The 18,406-nt window shown below is 37.9% G+C and overlaps 2 protein-coding genes across 2 annotated transcripts in view; one reads left to right on the forward strand and one right to left on the reverse strand.

Moving 5' to 3' along the window:
- The window catches only part of Hprt1 (hypoxanthine phosphoribosyltransferase 1), a 40,993-nt gene that overhangs the window by 10,004 nt on the left and 12,583 nt on the right, over positions 1-18,406 (forward strand). Inside the window, exons 2-4 of the mRNA XM_008826759.2 lie at positions 1,180-1,286; positions 3,943-4,126; positions 15,528-15,593. Of these exons, the coding sequence (XP_008824981.1) occupies positions 1,180-1,286; positions 3,943-4,126; positions 15,528-15,593 (357 nt within the window). The remainder of the gene's footprint in view (positions 1-1,179; positions 1,287-3,942; positions 4,127-15,527; positions 15,594-18,406) is intronic.
- Positions 8,873-13,672, reverse strand: LOC103728783 (poly(A) polymerase type 3-like). The gene is given in 3 exon segments (XM_008826769.1): positions 8,873-8,884; positions 11,541-12,564; positions 13,623-13,672. Coding segments are annotated over 3 exon segments (1,086 nt in total).

The following is an 18,406-nucleotide window of genomic DNA, read 5'->3' on the forward strand; positions in this document are numbered from 1 at the left end:
GCCTATTTGAGGGCTGGAGGAGATGTAGCTCAGTTGATAGAGTGCTTGTCCAGCATGTACAGAGTCCCAGATTTTATACCACTGCACAAATTGTGTGTGGTGGTACATGCACTTAGGAGGTAGAGAGAAGGTTGGGTGGTTTTATTGTTGGGTTTGGTTTTTTGGTTGTTGTTTCATTTTTGTTTTTTGAGGTAGGGTCTCATTTTGTAGTACTGGCTGGTCTGGAACTCATTATATAGACCAAACTGAGTTCAAACTCACAGAGATCCACCTGCCTCTGCCTTTGCCTCCTGAGTGCTGGGATTAAAGGTCTGTGCTACCATGCCTGACTAGTCCCAAGCAGTTTTGTTTTTTTGCATGTGATATTATAACAATAGAATATACTGTGCTGAAATTTAACAAAAAATATTTTGGCAGTGTTGGGGAGGTGGCTTAGTCAATATAGTGCTTTCCATGCTACCACGAGGATCTGAGTTCAGAACCTCAGCACCCAAGTAAAGGACCAGGTACAGGAGCCCATGCTTCTAATTCCAGTGTTTGGGAGACAGACAGGAGGATCCCTGAAGCTTACTGACCAGCAAGCCCAGCCAAATTGGTTAACCAGGTTCTGTGAGAGACCCTGTCTCAAAATGTAAGTCACTGAGGAAGACACCCAGTGTCACCTCTGGATTCCACACAGATGTGCACATGATCATATATACCGGTAAATGTTCAAACGTACTTAAATGTGGTTAGAGAAGAACCTGCATGAACTAATCATTCATGCTTAGAATGTTGTCAGCATTTCCTTGTACTATCTTACTTCTTTAAATTCTTTTCTTTTCCTCCTTGTGACTTAAAGGAAATGCTGCATCATGTTGTTTTACTTCTCATTCTTTTTTTTTTTTTTTGAGTCAGATTCTCTCTGTAGTCCCAGCTGGCCAGAAATTCACTATGTAGACCAGGCTGGCCACCTGCCTCTGCCTCCCAGGTACTGGGATTACTTCTCATTTTTGACTCTATTCATCAATAAGGCACATGGTTTTCTTCAATAAGTGTAATTTATGATGACAACTATGAAATTAACTATTCATATCATCCCATACCTAATTTCTCTGGAAAACTAAAGTTTATTTAAATTCAATTAAGTATAGGCATCTTGTAATGCTCTGCTTTGAAACAACTATCTTTCTTTTTCAGATTAGTGATGATGAACCAGGCTATGACCTAAGTTTATTTTGTATACCTAATCATTATGCTGAGGATTTGGAGAGGGTATTTATTCCTCATGGACTAATTATGGACAGGTTAGTAAGTTCTCAATTGAAGTGTTTTGTGTGTGTGTGTGTGTGTGTGTGTGTGTGTGTGTGTCTGTCTGTCTGTCTGTATGTATGTATGTATGTATGTGTCTGTGTTGTATGTATATGTGTGCACCTGCACGCCCATGAAGGCTGAAGAAGGACATTGGATGTCCTACTCTGTTCTCTACTTTATTCCCTTGAGACAGGGTCTCTCACTGAACCAGTGGTGCTAATTTGGTGAGACTGGCTGGCCAGCAAGCCTCAGGGATTCACTTGTCTCTGCCCCCAGTGCTGAGGTTACAGGTGGGTGCAGTCACACCTGATTTTTATGTGGGCCCTGGGATATGAATTTAGGTTCTCATGGATGCCTGACAGGTGCTCTTCTCCACTGAGCTGTCTCCCCAGCCCAAATTGAAGAATTTTTATTATCTTCTTTAATTTTAATCTAGCAACTGTTGAGTAGTTGGTATTTGAATATAAGCTACGCTAACTTGTTAATGAATAAATGTTTTTTATTTTTAAAGTCCTTTTTACAAAAAGAAAAAAAGAGTACCTTCCTAATTACCCAGTTTAGACATGGTATAATGGGAATATGTAGGGAGTAGAAATAAACATTGAATGGAGGTTGAAAGATGACCTGTAGTCAGTGTGCTTTATTTCTTAGTTATGAACAGGATAAAGGGATGAAGCAGTCACATGACAGCAAGGTCAGATTTTCATCATCATGTACATGCATCTAGCTTGAAAATTTCTCCTCAAATGATTTATAGTGAAACACATTTTAATATATAAAATTACAATATCAAACATTTATGTTACAAAACATTCTATCTATGGATTACAATCCCCTTCTCTCAGCCTTCTATACATAGTGCATACCTAGAGTACCTGTGCACATATACTATATGCAAAGTGTGAGGAATGTACTACCATATAATAAAATTTTGTGGACTTTTTAGTATTAGTACATCTAGAGCTATCATGTATATGTTTTTACCTTTAAAAAATATTCTATAAATGAGGTGTGGTAGTGCATACGTGTAATCCTAGCCCTTGGAGGATCAGGAGTACAAGGTCATCCTCAGCTATGTATCAAGTTTGAGGCCAACCTGGAGTACGTGAAGCCCTGCCTCAAAAAACATAGATGCGTATGCGCACATGCTTACAGTATCTTTGGTGCAGGGTCTTACTATGTAGCTCAGGCTGATTTGGAACTTTATAGCTCCCAGACTGGTACTAAGGTTACAGGTATGTACCACCGTGCCCAGCCCACATATATTTTGTTTGCTTGTTTTCTTTTTGAGACAGGATCTTACGTAGTTCAAGCTGACCTCAAATTTACTGTGTAGCTGAGGATGACGTTGAACTTCTGATCCTTCTGCTTCCACCTCCCCATATGCCACTCTGCCCAGTTTACACAAAGCTGAGCATAGACCCCAGGCTTTGTGCATGTTAGACACAGACACTACCAACTGAACTACACCCCCCGCCACACACACCCATATATTTTAAAGATTATATAGTATTGTATGTGTGGATGTACCGTAACTGATTTAAACACTCCACTGTTGATGGACACTTAAGATCTCCTCATCATTTTGTACTTGTGTTTTTTAGAGGGAATATCTTACACATATGCATTTTGGTACTTACAATCAGCTTGAGACAAATAGAAATTCTGGGTTAAGGGAAAGATGTTTCCTAAACATTTTTGGTACAGTCAAATTATCCTCAAAACAATTGTATCATTTTACACTTTCAGTTGTATGTGATGGTTCCCTTTTCCTTATTATCTTTTCCAATATTGTATATTATAGAAATATTAATCAGAATTTGCCAATCTGGTAAGTTTTAAAAATTATATCTTATTTTTAAAAGTTTTAAATAAAACTTTTTATAAAATAAAACTAAATAAATATTATTTTTATTTTATGTGTATGTGTGTATTGCCTGCATGTAGGTAAGTGCACCCGTGTCGTGCAATGCCCACGGAGGTCAGAAGAGGCTGTTGGATCCCCTGGAACTGGAGTTACTGACAGTTGTTAGCTGCCATGTGGGTGCTGGGATTCGAACCCGGGTCTTTTGCAAGAACAGCCAGTGTTCTTAACCGCTGAGCCATCTCTCAAGCCCTCTTACTTAGATTTTTAAAATTTGTGGTACACATTATAGTATTCCTTGCTTTTGTTTTGTTTGTTGGGTTTTTAATTTTTGAGACAGGGTCTTTCTATATAGCCTTAGTAGGTAGCCTAGTACTTGCTATGTAGTCCAGGCTGGACTTGAACTCATAGCAATTCTCCTGCCTCAGCCTCCAAAGTGCAGGAATTATAGTCATGTGCCACTATGCTCAGCATGTACCTGGTTTTTAAAGATAATCAAAATTTAGTTTTGCTTGAGCTGGGTGTGGTGGTGTATACCTATAATCTCAGCATATGGAGGTGGGCTACATAAAGGGATCCTGTCATTATATCTCCCTCCCAAAGTCTTAACGTTGATATACAAAAAATAAATAATGTAACATCTTCTACTTAATATTTTTCTTTTTGAAGCAAGGATATCCTTCATGGGACAAGGATGCATTCTGTGGAAGTTTAATGCTTAAGAGGTGTTTGCTATATAAAGCATAAACGTATGGAATCTTCATTTTCTGATTTTATTTCTGTAGGACTGAAAGACTTGCTCGAGATGTCATGAAAGAGATGGGAGGCCATCACATTGTAGCCCTCTGTGTGCTCAAGGGGGGCTATAAATTCTTTGCTGACCTGCTGGATTACATTAAAGCACTGAATAGAAATAGTGATAGATCCATTCCTATGACTGTAGATTTTATCAGACTGAAGAGCTACTGTGTAAGTATAATTATGTATAATTTTTAAAGTATGGCAGTTCTGGTTTTGTCTGTATTTTCTTTTAAGTTCTGCAAACTAAATAGTCATTTCACTTTGTTACAGTGGGATTATTATTATTATTTGTTTTGCTGTATTGAGGATGGAATCCAGGGCCTAGTTGGTACTCTGACATTGAGCCATACCCTAACCCTTTTAAAAAAATCTGACTTGGAGACTTTGTCTCACTAGATTGCCCAGGCTAGCCTTGAACTCATTACATAGACTGAACTCATTGCATAGACATTTCAATCCTGTTGCCTCAGCTTTTCTTGTAGCTGGGATTAAACTTAGATGCCACCATTTCTAGCTATTATCATTGTTCATGTTATTCTTATTTGGTATCTTACTCCACGGCTCAAGCAGTCCATCTACCTTAGTCTCCTAAGTGCTGGGAATGCAAACACGCATCACCATGCCTAGTTGTGTTTTGGTATTTTTTTCAAAAAACTGTTTTAAGAATTACTATTAAAGGGCTAGAGAAGATGACTCAGTGGTTAAGATCACTGGCTGCTCTTGCAGAGGACCCAGGTTCATTTACCAGCATCCACATGGCGGCTAACAACTCTCTGTAATGCTGGTTTCAGAGGATCCTATGCCTTCTGGCCTCTGTGGGTACTGCACAACATGGTACACTTACATACATGCAAGCAAAGCATTCATACACATAAAATAAATAAAAAATTTGATGAATTGCTATTGAGACTTAGGGGTGTTTTCTGACTATATGTGGTGGTGGAATATAACCTCTTTGGAGCTAGATTGTTTTGAAATGAATCATAAATTATTTGGAGGAAAGTGTGATTAATGAGGTTAACTATTATTTCCCAGAAAGCAGAGTCCACTTTTGACTCAGGACTGCATTACCTGTGCTATAGAGTCCGACATGTTTAGAATATTGACGTTATGAGGAAACAAAATGTGATCTTTACATGTAAATGTAATCATTCACAATTTCTTTGTGTGAATGTTTGATTTTTACTACTTCTATTATTTCATTTCTGATTTCATGATAGGATTTTATGTCCTATAACTTACTGTTTTTCTTTGAAATAGAGATTTCTGCTCGGCTTGGTGGCACATGCCTTTAATCCCAGCACTTGGGAGGCAGAGGCAGTGGAACTCTGAGATCCAGGCCAGCCTGGTTTACATAGTGAGCAAACTGTGGCTTCAGGGAGACCCTTTCTCAAAAGAAGATAAAAAAGAAATAGAGATTTCTCCTAGCTTCTTAAGAAGTGAGAGTAAATGTCCAGTCCTTGCTGTTTTGTGAATCAGCGTTAATAGTTCCTCTTTATAGAAACTCGCCTCCTCCTTTTTGTGATACTAACAATTGAATATGGAGCCTTCGGCATGCTAGGCATGCAATGCACTGCTGACCTGTATCCCTGGTGCTCTTTTTACTTTTTATTTTGAGAACAGTTCTTGTTGATTTGCTCAGGCGAGCTTTGAATTCGGTCTGTATATAACCCAGGCTAATCTTGAACTTGGAATTCTCTTACTTTAGTCTTGTATGAAGCTGGCATTACAGGTCTGTGGCAACAGGCCTGAAGAAACTTAACCTTTTCATTCATTTTAATTAAGAATTCTTTCCTATATTTAAGTTTCAACTTTTATTCTTTCCATTAATCATCTGTTTGAATGACTCAAATCTTCTACCTTTTCCAGTCTTTTTAATTTTTTTTCTTTTGGTCTTTTTTGAGACAGGGTCTCCCTGTAGCCCCAACTGGCCTGGAACTCACTATGTAGACCAGGCTGGCCTTGAACCACAGAGATCCGCCAGCCTCTGCCTTCCAAGTGCAGGGTCTCCTTATAGCCACAGCTGGCCTAGAACTCACTATGTAGACCAGGCTGGCCTTGAACTCACAGAGATCCGCCTGCCTCTGCCTTCCAAGTGCTGGGATTTCCAGTCTTTTTAAAGAAAATTATTTTTTATTATTTATTTTATGAGTGTTTTTCTTGCATGTGAATAAATGTACCCATGTCATGCAATGCCCATGGAGGCCAGAAGAGGGCATTAGATCATCTGGAACTGGAGTTACAGACAGCTGTTAGTCACCATATGGGTGCTGGGATTCAAACCCAGGGCTTCTGGAAGAGCAGCCTGTGCTCTTAACTGCTGAGCCATATCTCTAGCCTCTCCAGTTTTTTAACATTATGATCCCCCCCCACCCCAGCAACAGTTTTTCTTGAGTCCTTAAGGGCTCAGCTCCTTATATGGGCTTTGGTGGAGGTTGTGAGGCAGCAGTTGCAGATCTAATTTGGGATGGGGTCTTTTGTCATTGTAGGCTTCACAAGATTAGTTCCTGACCACCTTCCTGTGTATTGCATAACTTACACAGTAATTTAGCTTCATAGCTTCATACACAGCTTGAGTAGCACAGAGGTATTGAAGACCTTTGCTTAGAAAATGGCCCAATGGCTGTAGCCTCTGTGGTTTGAATACTTAGTGACTTTGGGGATATTTGGGTGGCAGTGTCTTTGTTTAAAGATCTGTTTTTTATTATTATTGTGTGCATGTGTGCATGATATGTGTATGTGGGCCTACATGCCATGACGTGTGTGGAGATCAAAGGACAACTCTGAAGTTTATTCTCTCCTTCTACCTTTATGTGTGGGTTCTGGGGATCCAATTTAGGTCTCCAGGTTCATGTAGCAAGTGCCTTTACCTGCTGAGCCATCTCACTGGCCCTGTTTATTTTAGAGACAGATCTCACTGTGCAGCCCAGGCTGGCCTTAAACATACAGCAATTCTCTTAACTCAGCCTTCCACATGCTGGGATTCCACAATACTCAGCATGAGGCCTTGTTCTTGGACATAAATCATGCATTGAACGTAATTTGTACAGCCAGTAAAGCTGTATTAAATGTTAATGTTAAATGTTATCACAGACATTTTTCCCTATCCCATTAAAGCTATTAATTAATGTTATCACAGACATTTTCCCTATCCCATTAAAGCCTTTATACCCATGCACTATGACATTTACTTCCTTCTTGAAAGTTCCTTTTGACTTTCCACAGCCTTGCTTGAATGAAAGACACGTTTAAATTAAAATTTAGATTCTTATTTGGTAGATGTTCATAAAGGATTGGCTAGTTTGCACTAGGACTTAAGTTTATCCATATATTTTCAGGCAGTATAGCTGACCAGTCTAATAAAGCTTCTTCATGTAGTCAAAATATGTACTTATACCCCACGATAGGATTTATCTTTCCAATCTTGTGGAGTTTCCCTTACCACAGAATAAATCATTACTCTGACTCATTTTGTGTGATTTGTGCAAAATAGTCTTTCTTTGGAAAACAAAAAAAAATGGTGGAGGGATGTTCTTAACTATATAGTTATAAAACCAAATGAAGTAATAGAAACATTGGCATTTTAATTCTCTTTTCTGCTGTGCATCTCTTTCTTGTTAGTTTTAGATCATAGAGAATTACCAGGCTGTACTAATCAACTGATGAAAAAGCATGAAATCCTAAATGTGAGCAAACCATATTTTGCGTTAATTTCTTGAGGTTTTATGTGAAATTATGTAGAGATCTACTGTTAAACTAGAAATTTAAGAAAATGATCCTGCTAGGTATGGTGGCACATGACTTTAAGAAAATGATCCTGCTAGGTATGGTGGCACATGACTTTAATTCTAGAACTGGGGAGGCAGAGGCAGGTGAGTTTGAGGCCAGCCTGGTCTACATAGTGAGTTGCAGGCCAACCAAGGCTACATAGTGAGACCCTGTCTCAAAAAAAAAGGAGAGAAATAGAAAGGGGGGCTGTAGAGATGGCTCAGCGGTGAAGACCACTGACTCCACTTGCAGAGGACCCTGCCTGGATCGATTACCAGCACCCACATGGCAGCTAACAGCCATCTGTAACTCCAGTTCCAGTAGATCCAACGCCCTCTTTGATCTCTGCAGGCATTTCATGACACAGGTGAACTCACACAAATGCAGGCAACACATTCATATACATAAAATAAAAAACAATAAAGAAAAAAGAAAAGAAAAACATTCTAGATACTCTAGATTTGAAGTAACATTTCCAACCTATTAATAAACAGCTTGTCATGGAAGATTTTCAATAGGCATAAAAACCAGGGAGCTTAATTTGATAAAAGTATAAAATAGGGGCTGGAGAGATTGCTCAGTGGTTATATTCTTGCAGAAGACCCAGGTTCAAATCCCAGCACCCACATGGCAGTTAACAACTGTTTGTAACTCCAGTTCCAGGGGATCCAACGCCTACTTCTGGCCTCCGCAGGCATTTCATGACACAGGTGCACTTCACACATGTAGGCAATATACTCATACACACAAAATAAAAAATAATAAAATATTAAAATGTTATTGTTTTAAAAAAGTACAAAATATAAATTTTCAGTTGTAGGGTCAGTGATATTGATGTTATTACTATTTTTCCATGCTGATCTTAACCAATTTGAAGCACTTAATTAAGGCTACCTCACCTGGTATGGTGCACATCTATGCATCTAGCACTCAGGGCAAATGAACGTTGCTTCAAGCTCAAGGTCAGACTGGTCTATATAGCAAGTTGCAGGCCAACTGGGCCTACATAGCAAGATTCTGTATTTTAAAAAAGTAGCCAGACATGATGGGCCATGCTCTTGATCCCAGAATTTGGGAGGTAGGGGTAGGTAGATCAATAGTTCAAGGCCATCCTTAGCTCCATAGCATGTTTGAGGCTAGTCTGGGCTACAGGAGACCCTGTTTGAAAACAATTACAAAATCAAAAACTAAAGGCTGCCTAATCAGTGCTAATCCTAATATGATGATAAAATACTTCATGAACTATTAAATATTCCCAGAATGTAAAAGGAAGCATTGTAACATACCCACCTATATTTTTCTTCAAAAGAAATTTTTTTCTGATTCATAAAATATATATTTGAAATTTTTATACAATTGCTACCACTTTTTATTTTGAATATTTAAAGAGTTTTCTCTACATATACATGTACACACATACTACCGTAGTTTACTTAATACTAACAAAGATTTTATTTACCTAGTACTTCGGTACTAGAGAAAGAACCTGGGGATTCCAAATACTGTATTACATTAAAGATTTCACTAATTAAGACCACTTTTTTTGTGATGTTAGGAAAGAAAACACCTCCAATTACAGTAGTATGGTGTTGTCACTTATATAGTGTTGCTTTCAGAGGTAAGCAGTGCACATCTAGAACAATGAAATCTAGGACTGTATTCAGTGACATTTTCTGTCCCTAATGCTCTGTAACCTTCAGAAAAATGAAACATTTGATAAGTATACAAATGTATTTGTGCTATTATTATGCTATTTCAGTTTTATAATTTTTTTCTAAAATACTTGAATAAAAAAATGAGGCCTCGGAAGAGAAAGTTAGACAAGTAATTTTTGAATTTAAATTTAAATTTATTTTTATTTGTATTTTTGGAAGAATCTAGGGCCTCTAGTATGCTGAGTATTTGCTATATCACTTAGTTATATCCCTAGCCCCAAAGTTGGAGTTCTTGTTGCTACCTAGAGATTTTCAAAACTCCTAAGGATGAGGTGAGTATGGTGGCACAAGCCTTTAATCCTAGCACTCAGGGATCAGAGCCAGGCTGATCTTTGTGAGCTCGAGGCTAGCCCATGGCTACATATTAAGACCCCATCTAAAAAAAACCACACCAAACAAAAAAGCTCTTAAGGATGGAAAAATAAGAATAAAAGTTCTTTCCTGATATCCTCATTTTTCCACTTAGACTCTAAGGGGTAGAAAGTAAACACACAGATACTTCTCTGGGAATTGTGGGTAACTGACAATGACATCCTGAGTTAAGAACTTGGACTCTTGTACCAAAAGAAGTGAGGAGCAGGGATGGGAGAATGTGTGTAGAGCAAGTGTGGATATGACTTTTTAAATTTTTTTATTATTTTTATTTTATGTATATGAGTGTATTGACTGAATGTATGTAAGTGCAACCCGTGTCGTGCAATGCCCTCAGAGGTTGGAATCCCCTGAAATTGGAGTTAGGACAGTTGTTAGCTGCCATGTGGGTGCTAGGAACTAAACCCGGGTCCTCTGGAAGAGCAATTAGTGTTCTTAACCACTGAGCCATCTCTCCAGCCCCTCTTAAATGAACCTTTTTTTGTTAACCTCCATTTACAAGGTGACTGTTTCCATGAAAAGCCTCAGAAGAAATAAGCTGAAACCTTGAAGTCAACAGCAAGGTGAACACCTGGATGGTAGTAGAGTACTGGTGTTTTGTGTACTTGGAGCTCTCTTGTCTCTTAGCTTATAGCTTTAACCTTTGGATCACAGTTCAGTTCTCGGATATTTACTACTCCTTTCCTTAAGCAAAGGCTCAATTGGAGTTGGACTGTAATACCACATCTCTACAGAAGATGTCAGTATTTACCAAGGTTTACTATTACTGTGTAGGGTTCAGTCAGCATGATTCCATCTTACCTAAAGCTTCAAGTTTTGTATTATTATTTATCTTTTTTTTAAGGTCATCATTCTTACTTTTAATTAGGGAAAAGCATAAAGTAATCTTGCTTAAATTATTGTGAAAAAAACACAATCCAACACAAGACCAAATGGTCAGGAAAAGTCTCAAGCATTAAAGTAAAAAATTTAAGTAGGACTTCGGTAAATTTTCAGCTCAGGGCAAATATAAGTTTGAGTCCATATTTTGTTTTTTTTCCTTTAAGTAAGGTTTAATGTAACTTAGATTTTTCAACACAGCACAATTAATGAGGCTTTTAACCTCTAAGATATTAAACCATTATATTATCATTAACAAAAATGACCCTCACTTAAATTCTAAAAAAACTATTTGCAGAAATATTTAAAGGGCCTATCACTGGGGAAATGGTAGGCTAAACATTTAATCAGCCAAATATTGATATTCTATTAGGTTTATATATGTTTTTAAAGTACCTTAAGATTTCAGGATTAAATGTAAAAACTTAGTTTCTTAAGAAAGCACCCTAACTACAGATTTTGATCGCTAAGGTGTACAGATTTACTGCTCTTATCGTAACTGACAGACCCAGATGCTGCTAAGACACAGTGGGAATTCAGTTACTTCAATCAACAAAACTATTAGGGTATTGTTAGAGGAAGAAAATTTCTACAGACTCTGAAAGTAAAATCCAAAGCTGCTCTAAGAAGAGGTATCATAAGCTACTGTTACACCATTACTTAAGAACAACATGTCTGATATGCCTTAAAATACATACTTGTGCCAGGTGTGGTGGTGCATGCCTTTAATCCCAGCACTTGGGAGGCAGAGGCAGGCAGATCTCTGTGAGTTAGAGGCCAGCCTGGTCTATATAGTGAGTTCCAGGACATCTGGGGCTACAGGGAGACCCTGTCTCAAAAGAAAATACATACTTGTACTTTTGAAATAAGTTTGGAGCTTCAAAAAATTTGGACCACCCTGCCTTATTCAGCAAAATTTCATCTGTGATAGTAAGGCCTTGTTTAAACTCCTCAACCATGACCATCCGTTTTGAAACGGACACATTGTAGGTGGAGTTCTGTTGTGGGTATTCTGGTATAATTATAGGCATAAGATGATACCTATCACCAGGGTTTACCCTTGGGTCCCATACAGGCAAATTAAGATTGCATTCTTCAGGCTGTTTCAATAGCACTGGTTTTGGCCATTCCCATTTAGAAAATACCAAGAAAAATTTATGTACAAGAGTTGATGTTATTGCATTTGGATAAAGCTGGCAAGTTCTTGCTACTAGCATAGCCCAGGAAACACCACCGAGGAAGCCCAATATATTGGAATAGATGTCGTGCCGTTTGGCCCACAGTTTGACAGCTTTCAGAGTTAACCTGAAGTTGTCAATGTTTGGTACTAGATGTAAAATTTCATTGGTTACCCTGCAACTATTAAGATTTCTTATGCATCTTATATCTAAGTTTTTAAGCAGACTGTCATCTCGTAGGCCCAAATCTTCTGGAATAGTCTGTAGTGCTAATCTTGCAAATAAAATGTCCATCTGTATCCCATCAAAACAGGGTTTTGGTACAAATGCCTCTTCAACAGCTCTTAAATCTTTTACTTCTTCCTGTAATTTCAACTTATAGAATGAGGTGAAAAAGTCACTTTAATCAACATGTCTTGGTGCAACGCACAATGCATCAATATCAGCACCTTTTGTTTGTACTCCTAGTCTGTAAGATCCAAATTTAAAAATTTTTCCTCCAACATTTTTAATTACAGATTGTGGAAGATTCTTTCTTTCACTGATTTCTTGTATCTGCTCTTTCACCAAGTTATTTAATTTTCCCCAAATTTAAATCCTGCGCTGCAGTTCCTCTTCAAAAACCCCAAAGGATTTCAGAGTTTCAATGAGCTTCTGTGTAAGTAGGCAGTCAATCTCCTTGGGGGCTGCTAGGCTGAGCCCTGGGACTAATCCAGTCTCTCACCTACACCCGCACCCCGCCTCTTTAAGTGCTTCTCCTCCTTCGCCTTCGACCTGCCTTGGCGACTGAGCGCTACCACAGCAACGTTCTATTCTTTATCTTTTTGCCATTACTCACTCCTGTGTGTTTAAAATGCTGGCTTTAAGTTAGAATAAGATGAAAATTTGTAAAGTTTTTCTTTATATAAAGCCATACATTTAGTTTACAACATAGAATAGTTGTGTATTTACATTTTTATTGTTTCTTGGGGCGGGGGGGGGGCAATGAAACCCAGGGCCTAGACCTGACAAAGATTCTACCAAGTGAGTTAACTTTTTTTGTCGTTTTGGAGTCAGTGTTTCCCTTGTAGCCCCAGACAGCTTAGAGCTTGTTATGTAGACCAGGCTGGCCTTAACTTCACAGAGATCCACCTCTCTTTGCCTCCCGAGTGTATTAAAGGCATGTGTGTCACCATGCCTGGCTTATGAGTTAGTATTTTTTTCAAATATTTTATTTATTTATTTATTTATTTATTTATTTTTATTTTATGTGTATGTGTGTATTGCCTACATGTGTATAAGTGCACCTGTGTAGTGCAATGCCCATGGAGGATAGAAGAGGGCATTGGAGCCCCTGGAACTGGAGTTACGGACAGTTGTTAGCTACCATGTGGGTGCTGGGATTTGAACCCGGGTCTTCTGCAAGAACATTCAGTGTTCTTAACCACTAAACCATCTCTCCAGTCCCATGAGTTAGCTTTTTTTTAAAATATTATTTTTATTTTATGTGTATGAGTATATTGCCTGCACGTATATGAGTGCACCTGTGTCGTGCAATGCCACGGAGATCAGAAGAGGGTTTCGGATTCCCTAGAACTGGAGTTAATGACGGTTCGTAGCCGCCATGTTGGTGCTGGGAATCGAACCCAGGTCCTCTGCAAGAGCAGTCAGTGCTCTTAACCAGTGAGCCATCTCTCCAGCCCCGAGTTAGCATTTTTAAAAATATTTTGAGATAGGGTCTTATTAGGTAGTTTGGACTGGCCTTGAACTCACAGATCTGCCTCAGCCTCCCGAGTACCGAGATTACAGGTACGTACCACCATACCCAGCCCAACATAGTTTTAAATACAGAATTAAAAATAGTTTCATAGGTAACATGTTGTTCTACTGCTTGGTGTTACTAGTATTGATCCATGTAAGTATGTATTAGATTAACCAATTCTTTTTTTATATAAATATTTTTTTTAATTTTATGTGTATGAGTGTATTGCCTGCATGTATGTGAGTGCACCCGTGTCGTGGATTGCCACGGAGATCAGAAGAAGGCTTCGGATTCCCCTGGAACTGGAGTTAAGGACGGTTCGTAGCCGCCATGTGGGTGCTGGGAATCGAACCTGGGTCCTCTGCAAGAGAAATTAGTGCTCTTAACCGCTGAGCCATCTCTCCAGCCCCAGATTAACCAATTCTTTTTAATAGTTTCATGATACTACTATTGTAAGTTTAGTTTCTTTAATTTAGGTAATTCCCTTTTGTAGACTTATTGCTTTTTGATGAACACCTGATACAGTGAATATATTTGAATGTACATTGGCATGTTTGTAAATGTTTTTATGACATCAGTTCCTGGAAATGGAATCACTAGGCCAAAATGGTGTGTTGTTTATGTTACGATTTTAATAGGTATTACTATATTCTTTTCAAAAGAGGTCATACCAACCACCAAAGTGTGATCTTGTTTCCCCTCAATATATTATCAGGCTTAAGTTTCATGAATGTGGATGGGTAAAGAGTAGAATCACATTTCATATTTGGCAGATAGGTAGCATTTTATGTGTTGTGGACTTCTCTTTTGTAATTGTCTATTTGCAGTTGTCCATTTTCCGGTGGGTTCTCATTTTGAAACTTGATGTGCATTAGGAATATTGCTTACTACACATCTTTTCAGTTGAGGGTTCATGCCATGCCTAATTTTTTTATCCTTTCTAAGAATGCAAAAAAAAATCCTGCATTTTCTTCCAATCCACTTATAACCTTATTTTTACATTTAGATTTTAATTCATCTGGAATTTATTTTTGTGCTTGCTGTGAGGTAGGGAACACACTTTATTTTTTCCCAAATGGATAAATAGTTGACCAAACACCATTTGTTGAATAATTCATCTTTTTCTTACTGACTCAAAATACTATCTTTGTCATATACTAAATTATCATGTTTTGGGGTCTGTTTCTGGATTTTGCTTTGTTCCTTGATCTTTTTGTCAATCGCCGTGCTGCTACCATCTATTATAATCGCTGTAGTTTCATGATGTGGTTTACTGTCCAGTAGCGCAAGTCTAAGCTCATTTATTCACCTTTTTCTTTCTTGAATCCAGCACATCCAGATTATAGTTATTCCCAACAACTCTAGTGAGCGTTAAGCATTCCCCTTTGAAACTCCTGTAAGGGGTTCTGCTAAATTCTATGAATGTAGAAAGCGAGAATCTGAGAAGTATTCCTTGACACACTGCTGATCAGACCAGGTTTCTCAGACAGTCATGAAGATGACCTGACATGGGCTAGACTTTTAGGGGATTAGATGTGATATAAACTAGCTCCCGCAGCTTGTATTACTCATAGGCAGAGTACAGGGCCAGAACTGTGATTGATGATAGGTAGCTATCATACACATTCAGAAATGGCTATACTTTTTTATTTTGGGACTTCTCAGAACATAAAATCAATAATGGCCAATTAGGACTTTTAGTTTTTACTAATCTTTATGTGAAATTTACCCACTCATTCATTTCTGGAAACAATTCTATAATTCATATCATTTAAAGTATCATACTGTGACCATTAGAAGGCTAACTTCTTACATCTTTAGTTTCCATTTGATAATTTCAAGTTTGTGTGTATATGAGGGATATATATATATATATGTATATATATATGTAAATGGTTTGTTTTTTTTTAAACTAGAATGACCAGTCAACAGGGGACATAAAAGTTATTGGTGGAGATGATCTCTCAACTTTAACTGGAAAGGTATGTATCTTAAAGGAGAAGGAAAGAGCATTTTATATCAAGAATCAATTAGTAACTATGCTTTTAATCAATTACTAAGAGGTAGTTTATGTAATTAAGTAAGCGAGGGTTATTTTTACTTTTATTTACAGAAGATTATTCATACTTATTTTGGAAGCACTCTAGGTGAATATATTTCCCTAGGCTTTAGAGCCAGATGACAGCAAAATCTAACATTAAATATAAAAGTGCATAATGCTAACTATTGCTTGCTAACTATTGCTTTCTTTAATATCTCTGAGAATCTAATTTGAGATCCTTTAGAAAATTCAAATAGAGGAAAGGCAGCCTAGTTTCTTTTTTTAAGATTTATTTGTGCGTGTGTGCATGTGTGTGTGTTTCTGTATGTGTGTATGCACAGGTGTGTATGCCAGTGCACATACGTGTGCATGTATGTGGTAGCCAGAAGAGGGTGTTAAATCCTTCAGAGATGGAGTTACGGGCATTTGCAGGATACCTGGTTTGTTATATGAGTGCTGGGATCCAAACTTCAGTCCTCAAGATTGCACAGCAAGCATTTGTAATGCTTTTAAGTGCTCAACTATCTCTCCAGCCCCAGCACATGGTTTCTAAACAAAGAGGCAGTATTCTATAGTGGCTGAAAATGTGAGTTCTGGAATCTGACAATGCTGACTGAAACTTGGCTCAGCATTTCCTAACTCTGCAATGTTGGGGAGATCATTTAACATTCTGTGTCCCAGAGCTAACTGGGGTTTGAGGTGATAGTCATAGCTACTTCCCAGTTAAGGGGATTAAGTGAGAGATTATTGGTACAGTTCTTACAATACTTTCTGGTAAATGCAGGAAGTAAATTCGAATAAGCTATTACAAGAAATCTTACAGTTTTCTTGTTTTGTTTTTTTGTGAACACATGCTCTTGCCATGTGGAGATCAGAGACCTACTTACAGGGTCTGTTCCAGGAATTGAGTTTAAGTCACTAGGTGTGGCACCAAGTATCTTTACCTGCTGAACCATCTCAATGGCCTCTCCTATTTTTTGGAGACAGGATCTCACTCTGTAGCCCACTCCATCCTGGAACTCATATGTAACCCAGGCTGGCCTTGAACTCATAGCAGTCCTCCTGCCTCAGTCTCCCAAGTACTAGGATTGCAAGTATAAGCCATAGCACCTGACTGAATATATTCAGATATACATCTGAATATATGCAGATGCCAAAGCTTTTTTCTTCTGCTAGCTTTTAGATTTTTGTGTTCACTATTTCCTTGATTGAAAATCTGTAAGGAAACATTAACATAAAACACTTGTGTGTAATTCTGTGGTCCTATATTAGGGTCATGCAAAACTAATGTTGACATCAGCAGCTTTTCAAAACTTCAGAGAAGTTGTAATCTGTTGGTTCTTTCCCTCTCCTATCCAGTTGGTATACAATTGCCAGACCTCCTTCCCTTTCCGCGTGCTTTGTCCATATTTAGAAGCCATTCGAAACCCTTACTCCTATAATCAGTTTTCAGTGCTTGGGAGAGGCCTAGACTTCAAGGCCTTGTGTGATTTAGTTTGACCTTGTCTTTTTCACCTCATGGGTCTGTCCCATTACACAACTCTGTGATCTTAAACAGATCTCTGCTTCTAAAATAACTTTTTATGACATTCACAGTAGAGCACATTTATTGTGGAAAAAAATCAAGAAATAAAAATTAAGTAAAGTTAAATCTTGGTGGTGAGATTATGGGTTTATTTTAAATGTTTCTGGTTTTTTCTTTTGTGGAAATTTATGTGTGTGCAAGTACAGACATACACAAATATTTTCCCCAGTTAATGTTTGAGAATATAGGCTTTGGACCCTAAATCTACCTTTGTTTAAATCCTGTCCCTTCCACTTGTCTGGTTATTACTTTGGGTAAATCATTGGACTTCTGAGCCCCATTGTTTTCATTATTACACAGAGATGTGGTACTTGACATAAAATAAACTCTCAGTGGTAGTTGACTACAGTTTTATATTGAACAAATAATCTCTCTGGACTTTGATTTGTAGAAGCTGTTTTATGCTAATAAAATCTATAGTTATGGACTGGCAAGATGGCTCAGTGAGTGAAGTTGCTTGCCACCAAGTCTGACGATATGAGTTTGATCCCCCGAACCTATGTGGTAAAAGGAGAGAACCAACTTCCAAAAGTTGTCCTCTGATCTTCACATGTGAGCCATGGCACATCCACCTCCCCCAAATAAGTGTAAAGAAATACAAACTATAGTTAGGTTTTAATCAAGGATGCGTAGCCATTTAATGTTATGTGCAAGACTAGAATTCAGTCTCTCTGTCCTATCAGCTCATGCTGTTACCAGTCTAGCTATCCTATTGCCTCAACAGTCACTGCTGCAGTGAGGCAGTTGTTGGTGGGACTGTTATCCTTCAGATGTGCTAGGTGGGGAGAGAAGATGTTGAGAAAGAACTGCATATTATTTAGGGAAACAATTACTGATCCATTGGATGATTGTATACTGTTTTGATAAAGATTTATATTGTAGTATCTATGTTCACTATTTCATGTAATCTTCATGGTTTCCCTATGAGGAAGTTAGTATCCCCTTTCTGTATAGAAGAATGTTGACAGAACTGCAGCTTGAACAAAGAAATTGTCTTGCTCCAGCGTTTATATAAAAGGAGTCATTTGAATAGTTAAATAGCTTTTTCCCCAGTATATTAATGTATCTTCAATTCAAGTAGAATTAATAGAAACTTTGTAATAATTGTAAAACATGATTATGTTATTCATTTGCTCTGTATCTTTGGATTGTCCCAAATTATTGTGTCT

The sequence above is a fragment of the Nannospalax galili genome, unplaced genomic scaffold (assembly GCF_000622305.1).
Source record: "Nannospalax galili isolate Female #2095 unplaced genomic scaffold, S.galili_v1.0 scaffold371, whole genome shotgun sequence".
Classification (NCBI taxonomy): domain Eukaryota; kingdom Metazoa; phylum Chordata; class Mammalia; order Rodentia; family Spalacidae; genus Nannospalax; species Nannospalax galili.